Source organism: Orycteropus afer, unplaced genomic scaffold, assembly GCF_000298275.1.
Source record: "Orycteropus afer afer isolate SDZICR_OR568_19922 unplaced genomic scaffold, OryAfe1.0 scaffold00191, whole genome shotgun sequence".
NCBI lineage: Eukaryota > Metazoa > Chordata > Mammalia > Tubulidentata > Orycteropodidae > Orycteropus > Orycteropus afer.
In genome coordinates this window covers 6,175,751-6,189,002 of record NW_006921778.1, presented here as the reverse complement: position 1 = coordinate 6,189,002, position 13,252 = coordinate 6,175,751, and the positions used below count along the sequence as shown (strand labels likewise).

At 36.8% G+C, this 13,252-nt stretch overlaps 1 protein-coding gene across 1 annotated transcript in view; it reads right to left on the bottom strand.

Annotated features, from left to right (window-relative positions):
* TMEM232 (transmembrane protein 232) overlaps positions 1–13,252 on the bottom strand; it is a 438,880-nt gene that overhangs the window by 402,998 nt on the left and 22,630 nt on the right. Inside the window, exons 2-4 of the mRNA XM_007947598.1 lie at positions 5,912–6,023; positions 4,394–4,499; positions 486–643 (exon numbers count right to left, since the gene is read on the bottom strand). Of these exons, the coding sequence (XP_007945789.1) occupies positions 486–643; positions 4,394–4,499; positions 5,912–6,023 (376 nt within the window). The remainder of the gene's footprint in view (positions 1–485; positions 644–4,393; positions 4,500–5,911; positions 6,024–13,252) is intronic.

Genomic DNA, 13,252 nt, shown 5'->3' with positions numbered 1-13,252 from the left:
TAATAAATTTTGCATCAATTAACAATGATTATTATGGGTAATGGAACCATATAACTTCCAAACCCATATAAAACATGAGCTACTAAAGCTAGTTCCCTATATCATAACTCTAAAGTGACAGAATACTGAGAGAACAACTCATTCTCTGAAATTGAATAACCACTTAAAGTTATCTGTCTAGATAGATAGATAGATAGATATGCAGATATACATAGAGATATATAGATATAAAGAGATACATATATGTATATCCCCTAACAGATCTTACGCAGTTCATAATATTTTATTTCTTCAAACTATCTCCATTAGGCTACCAAACATTAATGTATTAACTACATTTAGAGAAAATTAAAATAAACTGCTCAACAAAGAGGATATGTCATAATAAAACCAAACAGTCTGTTTAGAACCTAAAACTGATGTCACATGGTTATATATAGTACATGTAGCAAATGAAAAACATTTTAAAATATTTTAAATCATACCTTTGCCAGCTTCATTTCAACTGAATATAAGTATGTTGTTAGGAATGCATCACAACAGAGTCTATATAAAACTGATTCTGCCACAAAAAATAAGGCAGGCAGCTGATCATAATCAAAGGAAGCATGGTCCAGGGAAGCATACAGCATATTTAAAGCTTCTGAAATATTAAAAGTAGATTCCATCATTAAAACATAATGCTACTTTTCAATGTGGTACCATTAATTCTTGCAATCAACTATTTGTTCAGTCATCAGGACCAAGTTGTAAATTGAAAACATATGCACAAATTCTTTGACATGCCTCTCATCAAGAAGTGAAGGCTGTGTCCCCCTTCCCTTGAGCCTGAGCAGACCTTGTGACTGCTTCTACTAATAGAATGTGTCAGAACTGACACAGTATGACATCAGAGGCTACATAAAAGAAGGTAATAAAGCTTCTTCCTGGGTCTCTCTCTCTCAACATACTACATTGGGAGCCTAATGTGTCATGTTCGAAGTCCAAGTACTCAGAAGTCACCAAGCTGAAAAGACTACATAGAGATAAAGAGAAATGCCTGAGGAGTTCCAGCTCTTCCAGCCAAATTAGTTGATCATGATACCACAAATATAAAACTAAAAAAAAAAAAGCCACACCTACTTCCATTGAGTCAATTCCAACTCACAGTGACTCACACTGGGTTTCTGCAGTGGTAAATCTTTATGGAAGTAGATTGCCCAGTCCTGCTTCCATGGAGTGGCTGGTAAGTTTGCACCACCAACCTTCTGGTTAGTAGTCAGGTGCCTTAGGCACTGTGCTACCAGAGACCCTTACAACAAATATAATGGTGGAGAAATATGACAGAACTGGAAAGGCAGTGCTAAAGATAAGTGTTATATTAGAGAATGGCCAAAAACTAGAAAATTGAGGCAGAGGAAATAGGACCAGGCATAGCTGGAAGAGGAAAAACATGGAGTTAAGATTCTAGAAAGAATAGCCCTTCAAGTGATTTCAAAGGCTTTGAGGAGCTAACATGTAAATACCTGGGGAAGAAAAGCAAATGCAAGGATTTGAGGAAGGAAAAACCATGGCATGTTCAAGGGACAGGAAGGAGGCCAGTCTGGCTACAGCATAATGAGTAAGTAGGCAAGGTAGCCAGGGACCAGATCATACAGAGCCTCATAGGCCATAAAATGGAGTTTGGGCTCATTTTGACTAATCAGAAGATACTGGAATTGATTTAAGCTTCAGAAGGGTCACTGCTGAGTGGTGGATGAACAAGAAGTGGGTAAGAATATAGGCAGGACATCAGTTAAGAGTCTATTTTAGTTCTGGAGCTGGTGAGAAGAAATCATATTTAGGGTGCTATTTAGAGTTCAAAATCTGAATGAGTTAAAATACTTTTGTCTGTATGTGACAGAAAACTTAACCATAAATATCTTCAAAATAAGAATATTTACTATTTCATAAGATCAGAGTTGGAAAGGTTCCATAGTTGGCTTGTGTAACTACCTTCTATGTGTGTATTTTTCTTCTATCTTCTAGCTCCTCCTGATGTGTATGACTGTGAAGACTATGCAAGCCCAAGGCATCATGTTTCTACACAAGGAAATCTAGGTAGGATGAAGTGAAAGCTGGGAAGAGACGGGGACACATTCTCCCCAGGCATGTCTTTTTCAAAAGCAAGTCAACAAAAAGTACCCAAAACAAATCTGTGCTTATATTTCTTTAGTCAGGAATGGGTCATGTGGTCACCCCTAACCCAAGCACTGGCAAGTGACAGGAAATTGCCATAACTGGTTAGACCATCCCCAAATAACCTCCTGAGGCTGGGCAAGAGCCACTCCTTTTCTCAGTCACACCACTGAAGGAAAACAGAACATAAAAAAATACACTGTCCTTGAGTGGATTCTGACTCATGGCAGCCTCATCTGTTAGAAATTAGAACAGTTCCATAGTGTTTTCTTGGCTGTAATATTAGTAGGAGCAGATTACAGGTCTTTTCTTCTGTGTTACCACAAGGTGGGCTCTAACTGTCAACCTTTAAGTTAGCAGTTGAATGCAAACCATTTGTGCTGCCTACATCTGAACATAACTGAGGATTAATTGATAAAGAAGCGGAATTGACTGCTGGTTGGGCAACTAAGCATGTTTACCCCAATATCGTTAAACATTTTGTAGAGGTTAGGCAGTGGATGACATTGTGATAAAGTTCCATAAATGCAAATTAAATATAAAATAGCTCTTACTTTGGCTATTACTTCAAAACTCACAGACTGTATTACAGAATACAATTTAATTGTGGAAATACTCTGTGACTTCATGTGGTTAACATTCTGAAATTCTTTTTAAAAGGCATACACATAAAATTTAGGATAATGATAGAAGGAATTTTATCCTCTTAAAAATAAATTTTTTTTTCAGATTGGTTGGAGAGTGGTTTGAAAGGAAACATGTGAATGAGTTGTTGTTGTTGTTGTTATTTGCCATCGAGTCGGCCCCGACTCATAGCGACCCCTCCTTGGGTTTCCGAGGCAGTATCACTACGGAAGTAGGATTGCCCAACCTTCCTTCCGAGGAGTGGCTGGTGGGGTTGAACCGCCAGCCTTCTGGTGAGCAGTCAAGTGCCTTAGCCACTATGCTACCAGAGCATGAATGAGTAGTGATAAATAAATAAATAAAACTTGCTGTTTAAAATAAGCGAAAAACAAATGGTCACTGATTAGTATCTTATAAATAAGAACTATTATAAAACGCTAAAACAGGTGTGGTAGTTAAGGTTAATGTGTCAACTTGTCTGGGCCTGGTTTTGAGTGACTGGACGGCTGGAGGTAGTTAATCCCCATAATGAGACTGGCAATCAACTCCATGATGGTATCCACCAGAGCAGCTGAGTAGCTGCCTTGGGGATGTAGTCTGCTTCCATTATATAAGAAGCATTGAGAAAGGTCTCTGCAGCTTTTTGGCATGCTTGGACCCTGCATGTAGCTGAGTCTTTGTTCAGCAGCCTGTCATGTTTCCTGCCGATCTTAGGACTGTCTCTGGACTTGAACTATTATCCTGTCATTTTGTTTGGTAATCTTAGGACTCTTCCATTTTATTTGTTGACCTTGGGTTTGTCAGCTTCATCAGCCAGCAGCTACCTGAGCTGAGAGATGCCTCCAGCTTCAGTGGGCCAGGAGCAAGAAGCAGAACTGAAGTTTTAGGTCGCGGGGCTTTCACCTAGCCCCTGGAACTGGCACTTTTAACTCAAACTTCCAGCCCCCTAAACATTAAGAGAATAAATCCCAGTTTGTTTAAAACCATCCATTTGTGGTATTTTCTGTTAGAGCAGCACTAGAGAACCAAAACAACATGTTTCTATAAATTATAGTGCCTATTGTAATTCAAAATCACTAAATGATATTTTATGTTTTTAATTATTTGCTAATTTTTAGAAAAAAGCAACAGAAGAAAACAACTGGTTAGAAGCCCTAAAAAGTAACAAAAAATATGCTGAACAAAAGTTTTAAAACCAAGTTTGAATTAAAAAGTTGAATAATCAAATTCATGAACTCAAAATTACAAAAGAAACTTTCATCATGAAACATTATAATAAATTTTGATGAAGACAAATTTTGTTGACTCTTGCACAATTTCTAGAAATTAAAGATCTCAATATACCTTCAGTTGTTGTTATGTGCCATCGAGTGGGTTCCGACTCATAGCAACCGCTCGTTGGGTTTCCGAGGCAGTATCACTGTGAAAGTAGATTGTCCAACCTTCCTTCCGAGGAGTGGCTGGGGGATTTGAACCGTCAGCCTTCTGGTTAACAGTCAAATGCCTTAGGCACTATGCTACCAGAGCTCCCTTACCTTCATTACCTTCATTACTACCTTCATTACTCATCTAGAAATAGCGTGATTAAGACGAGTTGAGTTAGAATACATACCTTCTTGGATGTCTCCCTTGCATTGAGCCAGATACGTTGCTTCAATCCAGCCAATAGGGATATATACATGCTTCCCAGAGCCTAAGGTTTTGAGACCCAGTCTTCTCTGTAATGAGGAAGCAAGAAGGACAAAAAGCAAAATGAACATCTTTTTATTTACTTTTTTATTTGATTGTCTCTTAATTATATTCTAAATGTCATTCTATGAAGCTGATGCCTGATGGTCAAAGTGTAAAAAATTATATATTTTTTATTTTATTATTTTTCGACATTTTATGTAAATTGTATAAGTGTTCAGATGTCGAAAATGTTTAATATTCTGAGTAGTATCATTAATTATTTGATGAAAATAATTCTCTCTCTTTGCTTTCTAGGAATTACTTTTATTTCATTTTCCCCAAAGCGATCGCATCTCTTATTTTATAAGGTAAAGTAAAGAGGAAATGTGATTAAACAGAAACTAGTTTGACGCCAATTTGATGAGAAACTCTGGCTACTTCAGTGTTGATGAACCAACGCTAATGAACATGAAAGACATAATCAGGATTGTCCGGCGTATCTTCTGCTAGGGGCGATTGGCCAATCAGCCAACACTCACTGATTGCTTTTTCGTACTGGAACTTGCCTGCATGCATACGTATCAAAAGCATACTCTTTCCTAATCAAATTTTTGAAAATAGGTTTTTCAAAAATTTTAAATACACAGGCAACTATGAATTAAACTACTGGAAAGCAACAACAACAAACCAGGTGATTTAATTTATGCACAACTTTTATGCAACCATTATTAATTAATTATTTGGTATCAGAGCAAAATGATATGTACATTATTTCTCTGACAAACTTAAACTGAATATAATATAGAAATGAAAAAGCAATGACTAATTTTATTATTTGGGTAACTATTTCAAAATTTGAGAGTTAATCCACTCAAAAATTGTATCTTTCCTAAGTTGAAGAGCAGTTCATTACAAAGGACAGAGTACTTTTCATGCGTGTAGTGAATATTTAGAAAGGCTTTGTTTGCTTTTGGTTCATATCATATCTTGCTTACCTTTTTTAAGAAAAAAGTAGACTTGTCATAATGAAAGATTTATTTGCCAGTCTTTGATATTTTGCTGTGGCTTTGGACTGGTGTAAACAACAATATTGCCCAATAATTTATGGAACCTTCACCCACAAAGCCATTTGACATTGAATTACTTGGTTATAAGCTTTAACTTTAAGGTGCTCTGGTGGTGTGGCTAAGGCATTTGACTGCTGACTAGAAAGCTGGTGGTTCAAACTCACCAGCCAGTCCATGGAAGGAAGATGGGACAATCTATTTCTGTAAAGATTTACTGCCTTGGAAACCCAGTGTGGGCTTTAACTTTAATTGGCATTAATATTCTTAACTATGACTATAACTACAGAAAATGTGTATACTCATGTTTTCTTCTACTATTTTAGAACATATAATCATTTACCAGCTAAAAGAGAAATTTCACATACAAAAGTAATGAAATAGTGGGCCATTACCTTACATCTAAGAATAATTTTTCTAATTTGTTCCTTTAAATGTTCCTTCTCTCCTAGGTCCTGTGTACAGTTGAATTTCAAGATGAATCCTTTTGTGACTGAAAATAATGGTCTAAATAAAAATAAATAAATATGTTATCACTCCCAATGTTTAATCAACTTGAAGCAGCTGAGAATAAGTATTTTCTAGAAAATTTACTTTGCCTTTTCAGTAAGAATGTTTCACACACAAATAAAATAAATCGGGAAAATAAAAAATAAATATGCAGGCCTCCTAGATTTATTTATTCATTCTCTTAGATTGAGGAACATAGTTTTCATGAGGACAAAGACCATTCTGGCCTCTGAGGGAGAAAAAAGAATTCTAATGGTTGTCAGAAGTCTTGTTAGTATAGCCTACTGCATAGGTAAGGAGCTCTGGTAGTATAGTGAATAAGACATTTGGCTGCTAACCAGAAGGTCAGTGGTTCAAAACCACTTTGCAGGAGGAAGATGAGGCAATCTACTTCCATGAAGATTTACAGCCACTTCCTCAGCAATCTCTCATTGATATATAGCCAATAGAAATTGGTGCACCCATGCATTAAGGGAACATGTATAAGAATGTTTAAAGCACCATTTTGTTAAGAGCAAAAATATGGAATCAAACCTAATGTTCATCTATATGGATCAAGTCTGGAATGTCTATGAAAATACATTCTCTGCTTTCAATAAACAAATTTGAGTTAACTTTCTAGTTCCTCTGGAAACCTAATAAAAATGGAATGTTAGTTATTGTATTGTAACCATTACATATAGTAAAAATGATATATGATTGGTACCCTATATCTGAACTAGGAGGACTGTGCATAAACTATAAACACCTAACAAGATTACTACCCATCTGTCAGTTTGTTATACTGCAGTAGCTTACATGTTCTTATGATTCCAGAAACTATGTCACTAATATGTCAAATACCAGCAAGGCGGACAGGTTTCAGTGGAACCCTTCCTTGGATTTCTGAGGAAGTATCATTACGGATTGTGATAGATTGCCCAACCTTCCTTCTGAAGAGTGGCTGGTAGGTTTGAACTGCTAGCCGTCTGGTTAGCAGTCACATGTCTTAGGCACTATGCCACCAGAGCTCCTTTTTTTTTAGGTTTGTCCAGATTAAGACAGATTAGGAAGAAAGGCCTGGCAATTGACTTCTAAAATTAGTCAATAATTTGCATGATATAAGGCTGGAAGATAAGCCCCCCTAAGTGGAAGGCCCTCAAAACACCCAGTGACTCTAACAATAGATTTGGGCATGCCAGCAGTTATGAAGATGGGGCAAGATCCGTCAGTGATTCATTCTGCTTTTCACAACAGACTCAACAGCGACTAACTTGACAAGAAGAACCTTTGGGCTTCCCTGAGCTTGATGACTCTTGTGTCTGGATGTGTCCTTTGCAAGAACCTATAAATTTTTTAAAAAAGTCATTGGTTCCACTTCATGATATCTGGATTCTAAGCCATGGATCTATTGCACCCAGCTCTATGGGTCTCATTTCCTCATTTGAGCAGTCATTTGTAGGGCCCAAAGACAACTAGCTTCTATTCCATTCTGATGTATGGGCTGCTATAAGAACTCCCTCTGAAGACAAAAAAACGGCTACCTTGCTCATATATTGTGTTTCCTGGGATATCTCTGCTAAGTGAAGTCAAAAGTAAGTTTGGTTTATGATAATCATATGAATCTGTCTAGTTGAGCAAAAAAACAAAACAAAAAACCCTCAAAAGTGGATATTCAACGTCAAAGAAATGAAAACAAATTAACTGCAGTTGCACGTTGAATGTGATGATCTTACAAATATGTTAATCCAGAAACAAAAGAATACAACTTATATAATTCCACTTATATAAGATGTAAAACTACAAAGAAAAATTAAAAAAAAAAAATGTTTGTAGAGCAGAGATAGATAGCAGGGAAAGAGAGGTTTCATTGGAATAAGTTGTAAGAAAGGCTTCTGGGTTCTGAAAAGGTTTTATTTCTTCACCTGGTGAGTATACAAGCATTTGCTTTATGATAATTCATCAGGCTTTATATTTGTATTTTATATACTCTTCTTATGAGTAACATCTCACAATAAGAAAGTTTTTAAAAATGGATGCAAGATCCAAGAGGATGTTTAATTTTAATTATAATATTGTTTTTCTAAAATTACTTTCCAAGAAATATTGTAGTAATTCATATTCTTACTATAAAGCTGGAAATTCCCATTTTTCCACATCCTCATCAGGGCAGTATGATATCACTCTTTTCAATTTTTGCCCATTTAATAGATGAAAATAGTACATCCCTATGGTTTAAAAGTTGTATCTCCCTAACTACTAGCATTCATGAACAGCTTTTCCTATATGAATTGTCTCTTATATTTTCTATTTTGTAGAACACATGTTTATATACTTTGCCCCCTCCCCCTTTTTTTCTGATTAGGCTTCTTTTTTTTCTTTAGCTTATCAATTTGAAGTAGTATAATACAGTGGTTAATTGCACAGGCTCACCAGCCAGGTTGCCTGGGGATTGAATTCAACTTTCTCTTACAAGCTATCTAGCTGTAAATAGTTTATTTACCCTACCTGTGTCTTAATCTCCTTATCTATAAAATGGATACTCAACTATGCAAACTTCACAGGCTTGTTATATATCTTGATGACATAGATACCCAACCCAATCTGAGTTTTTTATTTACATTATCCGAGGATTCAGAACTTTCCTCCTGCCAAATCTGGTCATTCATTCATTCAGTAAATATTTAATAGTTTCCTCCATACCAAAAGTTTTGGTAGATAGGTAAGAGCTACAAAGAAGATTCAGGCCATGTCTTGGGATATTCATACGCTAGGAGGGAAGTACATAAGCGAGACATATACTAAGAAAAGGAATAAGACCCTGCAGGAGTTCAGAAGAAGTAGAGCTCATGATTCAACCACTGCCCGTCCTATAATCTTTGCTGAATAGCTTAATCTGTCTGCTGCAATATTCCATCTTTAGAGGCAAGGGTAAGGAGCCCTGGTGGTGCAGTAGTTAAGTGCTTGACTTCTAACTGATAGGTTGCAGTTGGAAAGGTTCTCCAAGTTGGATTTGGAGAAAGATTACAGTCTAGGAAACTTTAGGGAGCAGTTGTACTCTGTCCCATAACCAAACTCCAACCAAACTTACTGCCTTAGAGTAGATTCGATCTGACTCATAGCAATCCCTCCCTTGGATTTCTAAGGAGGTATCTCTATAGAAGTAGATTGCCCAGTCTTCCTTCCGAGGAGTGGCTGGTGGGTTTGAACCACCAGCCTTCTGATTAGTAATCAAATGCCTTAGGCACTACACCACCAGAGCTTCCACTCAGTATCCAGCATTAAGTATATGCCAGGATCTAGGCTGTGTGTTCTGGTTTAATACTTCCCAAACTTCTGCAAGATTGTGTCCCCATCTCTGTTGTTGTTGTTGTGTGTTGGTGAGTCAATTCCAATTTATATCCAACCTACGGGACACACAGCCTAGATCCTGGCATATACTTAGTGCTGGATAACTGTTAGTTATGCAGATTTCTGCTTTTGCTTAATTGTGCACTTTACTGTTTTTCAGAAAAGTGTCTTTATTAGAAATGATCCTTTGAGTCTCACTTTGAAATATAGAAAGGAACTGGAGAATGACAAGTAACAGCTGTCTTTTCAAAATTCTTTCTTGGGGCAAGGTCTCATAAGTAGACTTTCTGGCAGCTGTGTGTAGTCACATGGTCAAGCCAATGGGGTGCAAGCAAATGTAATATATGCAACTTTCAGGTCACCTTTAACTTAAAGACAGTCCCCCAGTAATGCAAACAGTTAATGTATTTTGCTGCTGAACAAAGGTTGGCAATTCAAGTCCACGCAGAGGTACCTCAGAAGAAAGGCCAGGCAATATAGTCCCAAAAAATTAACCCTTGAAAACCCTTTGGAGCACAGTTCTACTCTTACAGTTGCCACGAGTTAAAAACAACTTGATAGTAACTGATACTGGCACTAACAAATACAGACCACTTTCCCTAAAATGAGGATCTTTTTGCTCTTTCCAATGGCATTTCCAGTGTACTTTCCAGAAATAAAGTAGTGAATCAGCTTTGTTTAGGCAGATGAAGACAACGCCCTATGAAAATGAGGGACTCAATTCCTTACTGACTCCATAAGCACAGCTACTCTGTCAGTCTAGACTCGCTTTGTTTGTCACATAAATAAATCTCTATCTGGTGGTTCAGTGATTAAAGAATTCAGCAGCTAATCAAAAGGCTGGTGGTTTGAAACCACCAGCTACTATTCCCTGGGAAAACGATGAAGCAGTCTGCTTCCGTAAAGATTTACAGTGTTAGAAACCCTACGGGGCAGTTCTACTCTGTCCTTAGGGTCTCTGTGGGGCAGAATCAACTCAATGGCAGTGTTTTTTTTTTTTTTTTTCTTTTTGGCGGGGGGAGGAGAGGACTTATCTTACTTAAGCTGAAATTAGAGGAGGCCTCTTTCTTGTAGTTTCAACTTTACCATAACCAATACAAGTAAGAACAAACAATGAAGAGCTTAACCCTAACATAGGGTGATAGTCTTTAAAATCAAGATAGGAAATGAAGACAGAAATGTGAAGTTGAGAAGTAAATAGCATTGAATGATGGTATATTGTGTCAATCAAATTCAATTCAATTCTGACACCAGCTGAGCCTAACCACCTGGAGACAGGGCAGAATTTACAAATGAAGGGGGAAGTCCTCCAAACTATCCCATCTGCCTAAGACTTCAGATGCCAGTCACAAGCTTGGGAAGTCTACATGACACCCTCACTATGCTCTATAGGCTACAAATTCAAGGATTCCCTTTATCCCTGCAGGATGTCAACCATAAGTTCAGGGGGACGCAAGCTCCTTCACTTCTTCTGACTTCCTGTCTCCCACTACTTCCTCGGGTTTGGTAATTTGCTGGAACTCACAGAACTCATAAAAGCACTGTACTTTTTATTACAGTTTTATTATAACAAAAAGATAAATATGAACAGACACATAAGGTGAGATCTGGGAGGGTCCCCAAAGTTTTCATGTCTCAAAAACATGTTAGTGCCCATGTGGACAGGCTTGATGACTGATGGGATGTGAGAAAAGAAACCATGACAGTGGACATACAGATGACTTCAATATTTTGAGCCTATGCAATTATGAAGTAGGAAGATGCCATCAAGAGAACCAGATGGAAGGAATTTGGGCTGTTGATCTGTATCACTGTGGACATGCTAAGTATGACTTACCTGTGAGATATCCAAGTGGAGAAGTATATCACACAAATGGATTTGTGGGGCAGGTATTAAGAAGTAGAGAAGATCTAAAAATAGAGATTTCAGCTTCATCTACAAATCAATGATAGTAGCAACCATGAATTTCAAGAGGAAGAGTATTGAAAGGGGAAAAGTAGTCAAAGGAAGATTTTGGGCAAATTCTAGTTAGGAGAAAAGATGGAAAGAAGAAAGAGTCAACATAATTTAAAGAGATCCAGGAACGTCTTACACTACTAAATCCAAACGTGTACAATTTCAGTATAAATTCTTTTTCTGAGACCTGCCCATTACTTATAATCTTTGCTGAACAGGTAGATCAACTTTCTACATTAGTTCTATATTGACTCCATCTCCAGTCTCAGTAGTTGCTTGGGTCATAATAGACATATAATTCTAACTGGGCCAATCTAATCCTCTCTCCAGGGATTTTAAATAAATACCTGAGACTTTAATTAGTTGATATTGGAGCTAAAAGGACATGTACAATCAAGAGGTCACTTTTAATGAAAGGTTGTTCAAGATAACAAAGCACTTCAAATCTCAGAAAACTGCTTCTGTATTGTTTACCATTGTAGCCCCCAATCAGTCCTTGCTGGGTGGTTAACTGCTATGTAGCCAGACTTCCTACTCTTTAAATCTGTTGTTTTTGTTGTTGTTATGTGCCGCTGAGTCGGCCCCAACTCATAGCAACCCCTCCTTGGTTTGCCGAGGCAGTATCACTACGGAAGTAGATTGCCCAACATTCCTTCCGAGGAGTGGCTGATGGGTTTGAACTGCCAGCCTTCTGGTTAGCAGTCAAGTGCCTTACACATTATGCTACCAGAGCTCTGTAGTCTAGTGAAAATATAGACTATGTCTGTCATGTTGACCATTTTATTTCCAGCATGTGGTAGAGAACACAGAATGAGTACTGAATAAATGAATGGAATCTGACTGTACCTTATGCTCTCAGATTTCATGAAATAGCTCTATGTCTATTAATTTTTTTTTTGCTTGAGTTCATTTGAATGGTGTCTAGACTGAGATACAAAGGAAGAGTAGATTGAAGATCATAGCAACGACCAAAAGTACACATGCTACAGAGATATCTAGAAAACTAAGGGCAGAGAGAAAAATCATTAGACTTCATGTTTAGAAAGACAGTGGAAATTTTTTAAGAGAGTAGTTTCACTAGAGAATGAAAAACAAAACAAAAAAACCCAGATTTCAGGGAGGCAATAAGTACATGGATGAAAAAAGAAACAAAAGACCTTGAATATTAACTACTCTTTTATTGAGTTTTGTGTGATGGGAAATGGAAAAAAAAAAAAGTAATTGAAATAACAAATAATACAGCTTCTCCTAAAACTGAGAAGTATAAGCTGAACAAAAGAATGATCTGACTCTTTTAGGTGTATATATGACACCTCTGAATGTATGAAAAACTCAGAAAGAAATTTATTAATCCAAAGGACATAGTAAGTGATATGGACATGTACAGAAATTTACTTCATGAATACATCCCTGATATTTGTCATTCCTGATTCACTGATCTTGGGTTTGAGCTTTTGTAGTCAGGCACTGGAAATATCCTCTGTCATCACTGATACCTTAATTACTGATTACAGGATCATCACACTGCAGACACTCAACAGGCTTAATGGTATGAAATCAGAAATAAAGATTTCGTATTCATTTATTTTTTTAAAAAAATATATGGTTAAATATGTTCTTTCATTAGATCTTTGTATTTCTTTAGATAGTAAATTTCTGATTGAGTTTTAGCAAATGGAATATTCTCTTAAGGAAATTTAACAGTCTTCACTCAGTAGTTGCTACAAAAGGAAATTTAACAGATAAGGGAATGCTATTGATAGACTAAATTTTGAGTAGTAAAATCATTTAGAAGTAGATGAACTTGAAGCATGAAAATATTTAAAAGACTAAAACTCTACTTCCTTTTCTAAATGTATACTCACATTTGTAAGCACTCTATTCTTAATAGTCAACATTCATTTTAAATCTGTCCGTAAGAAGCCCACTTACAAACATC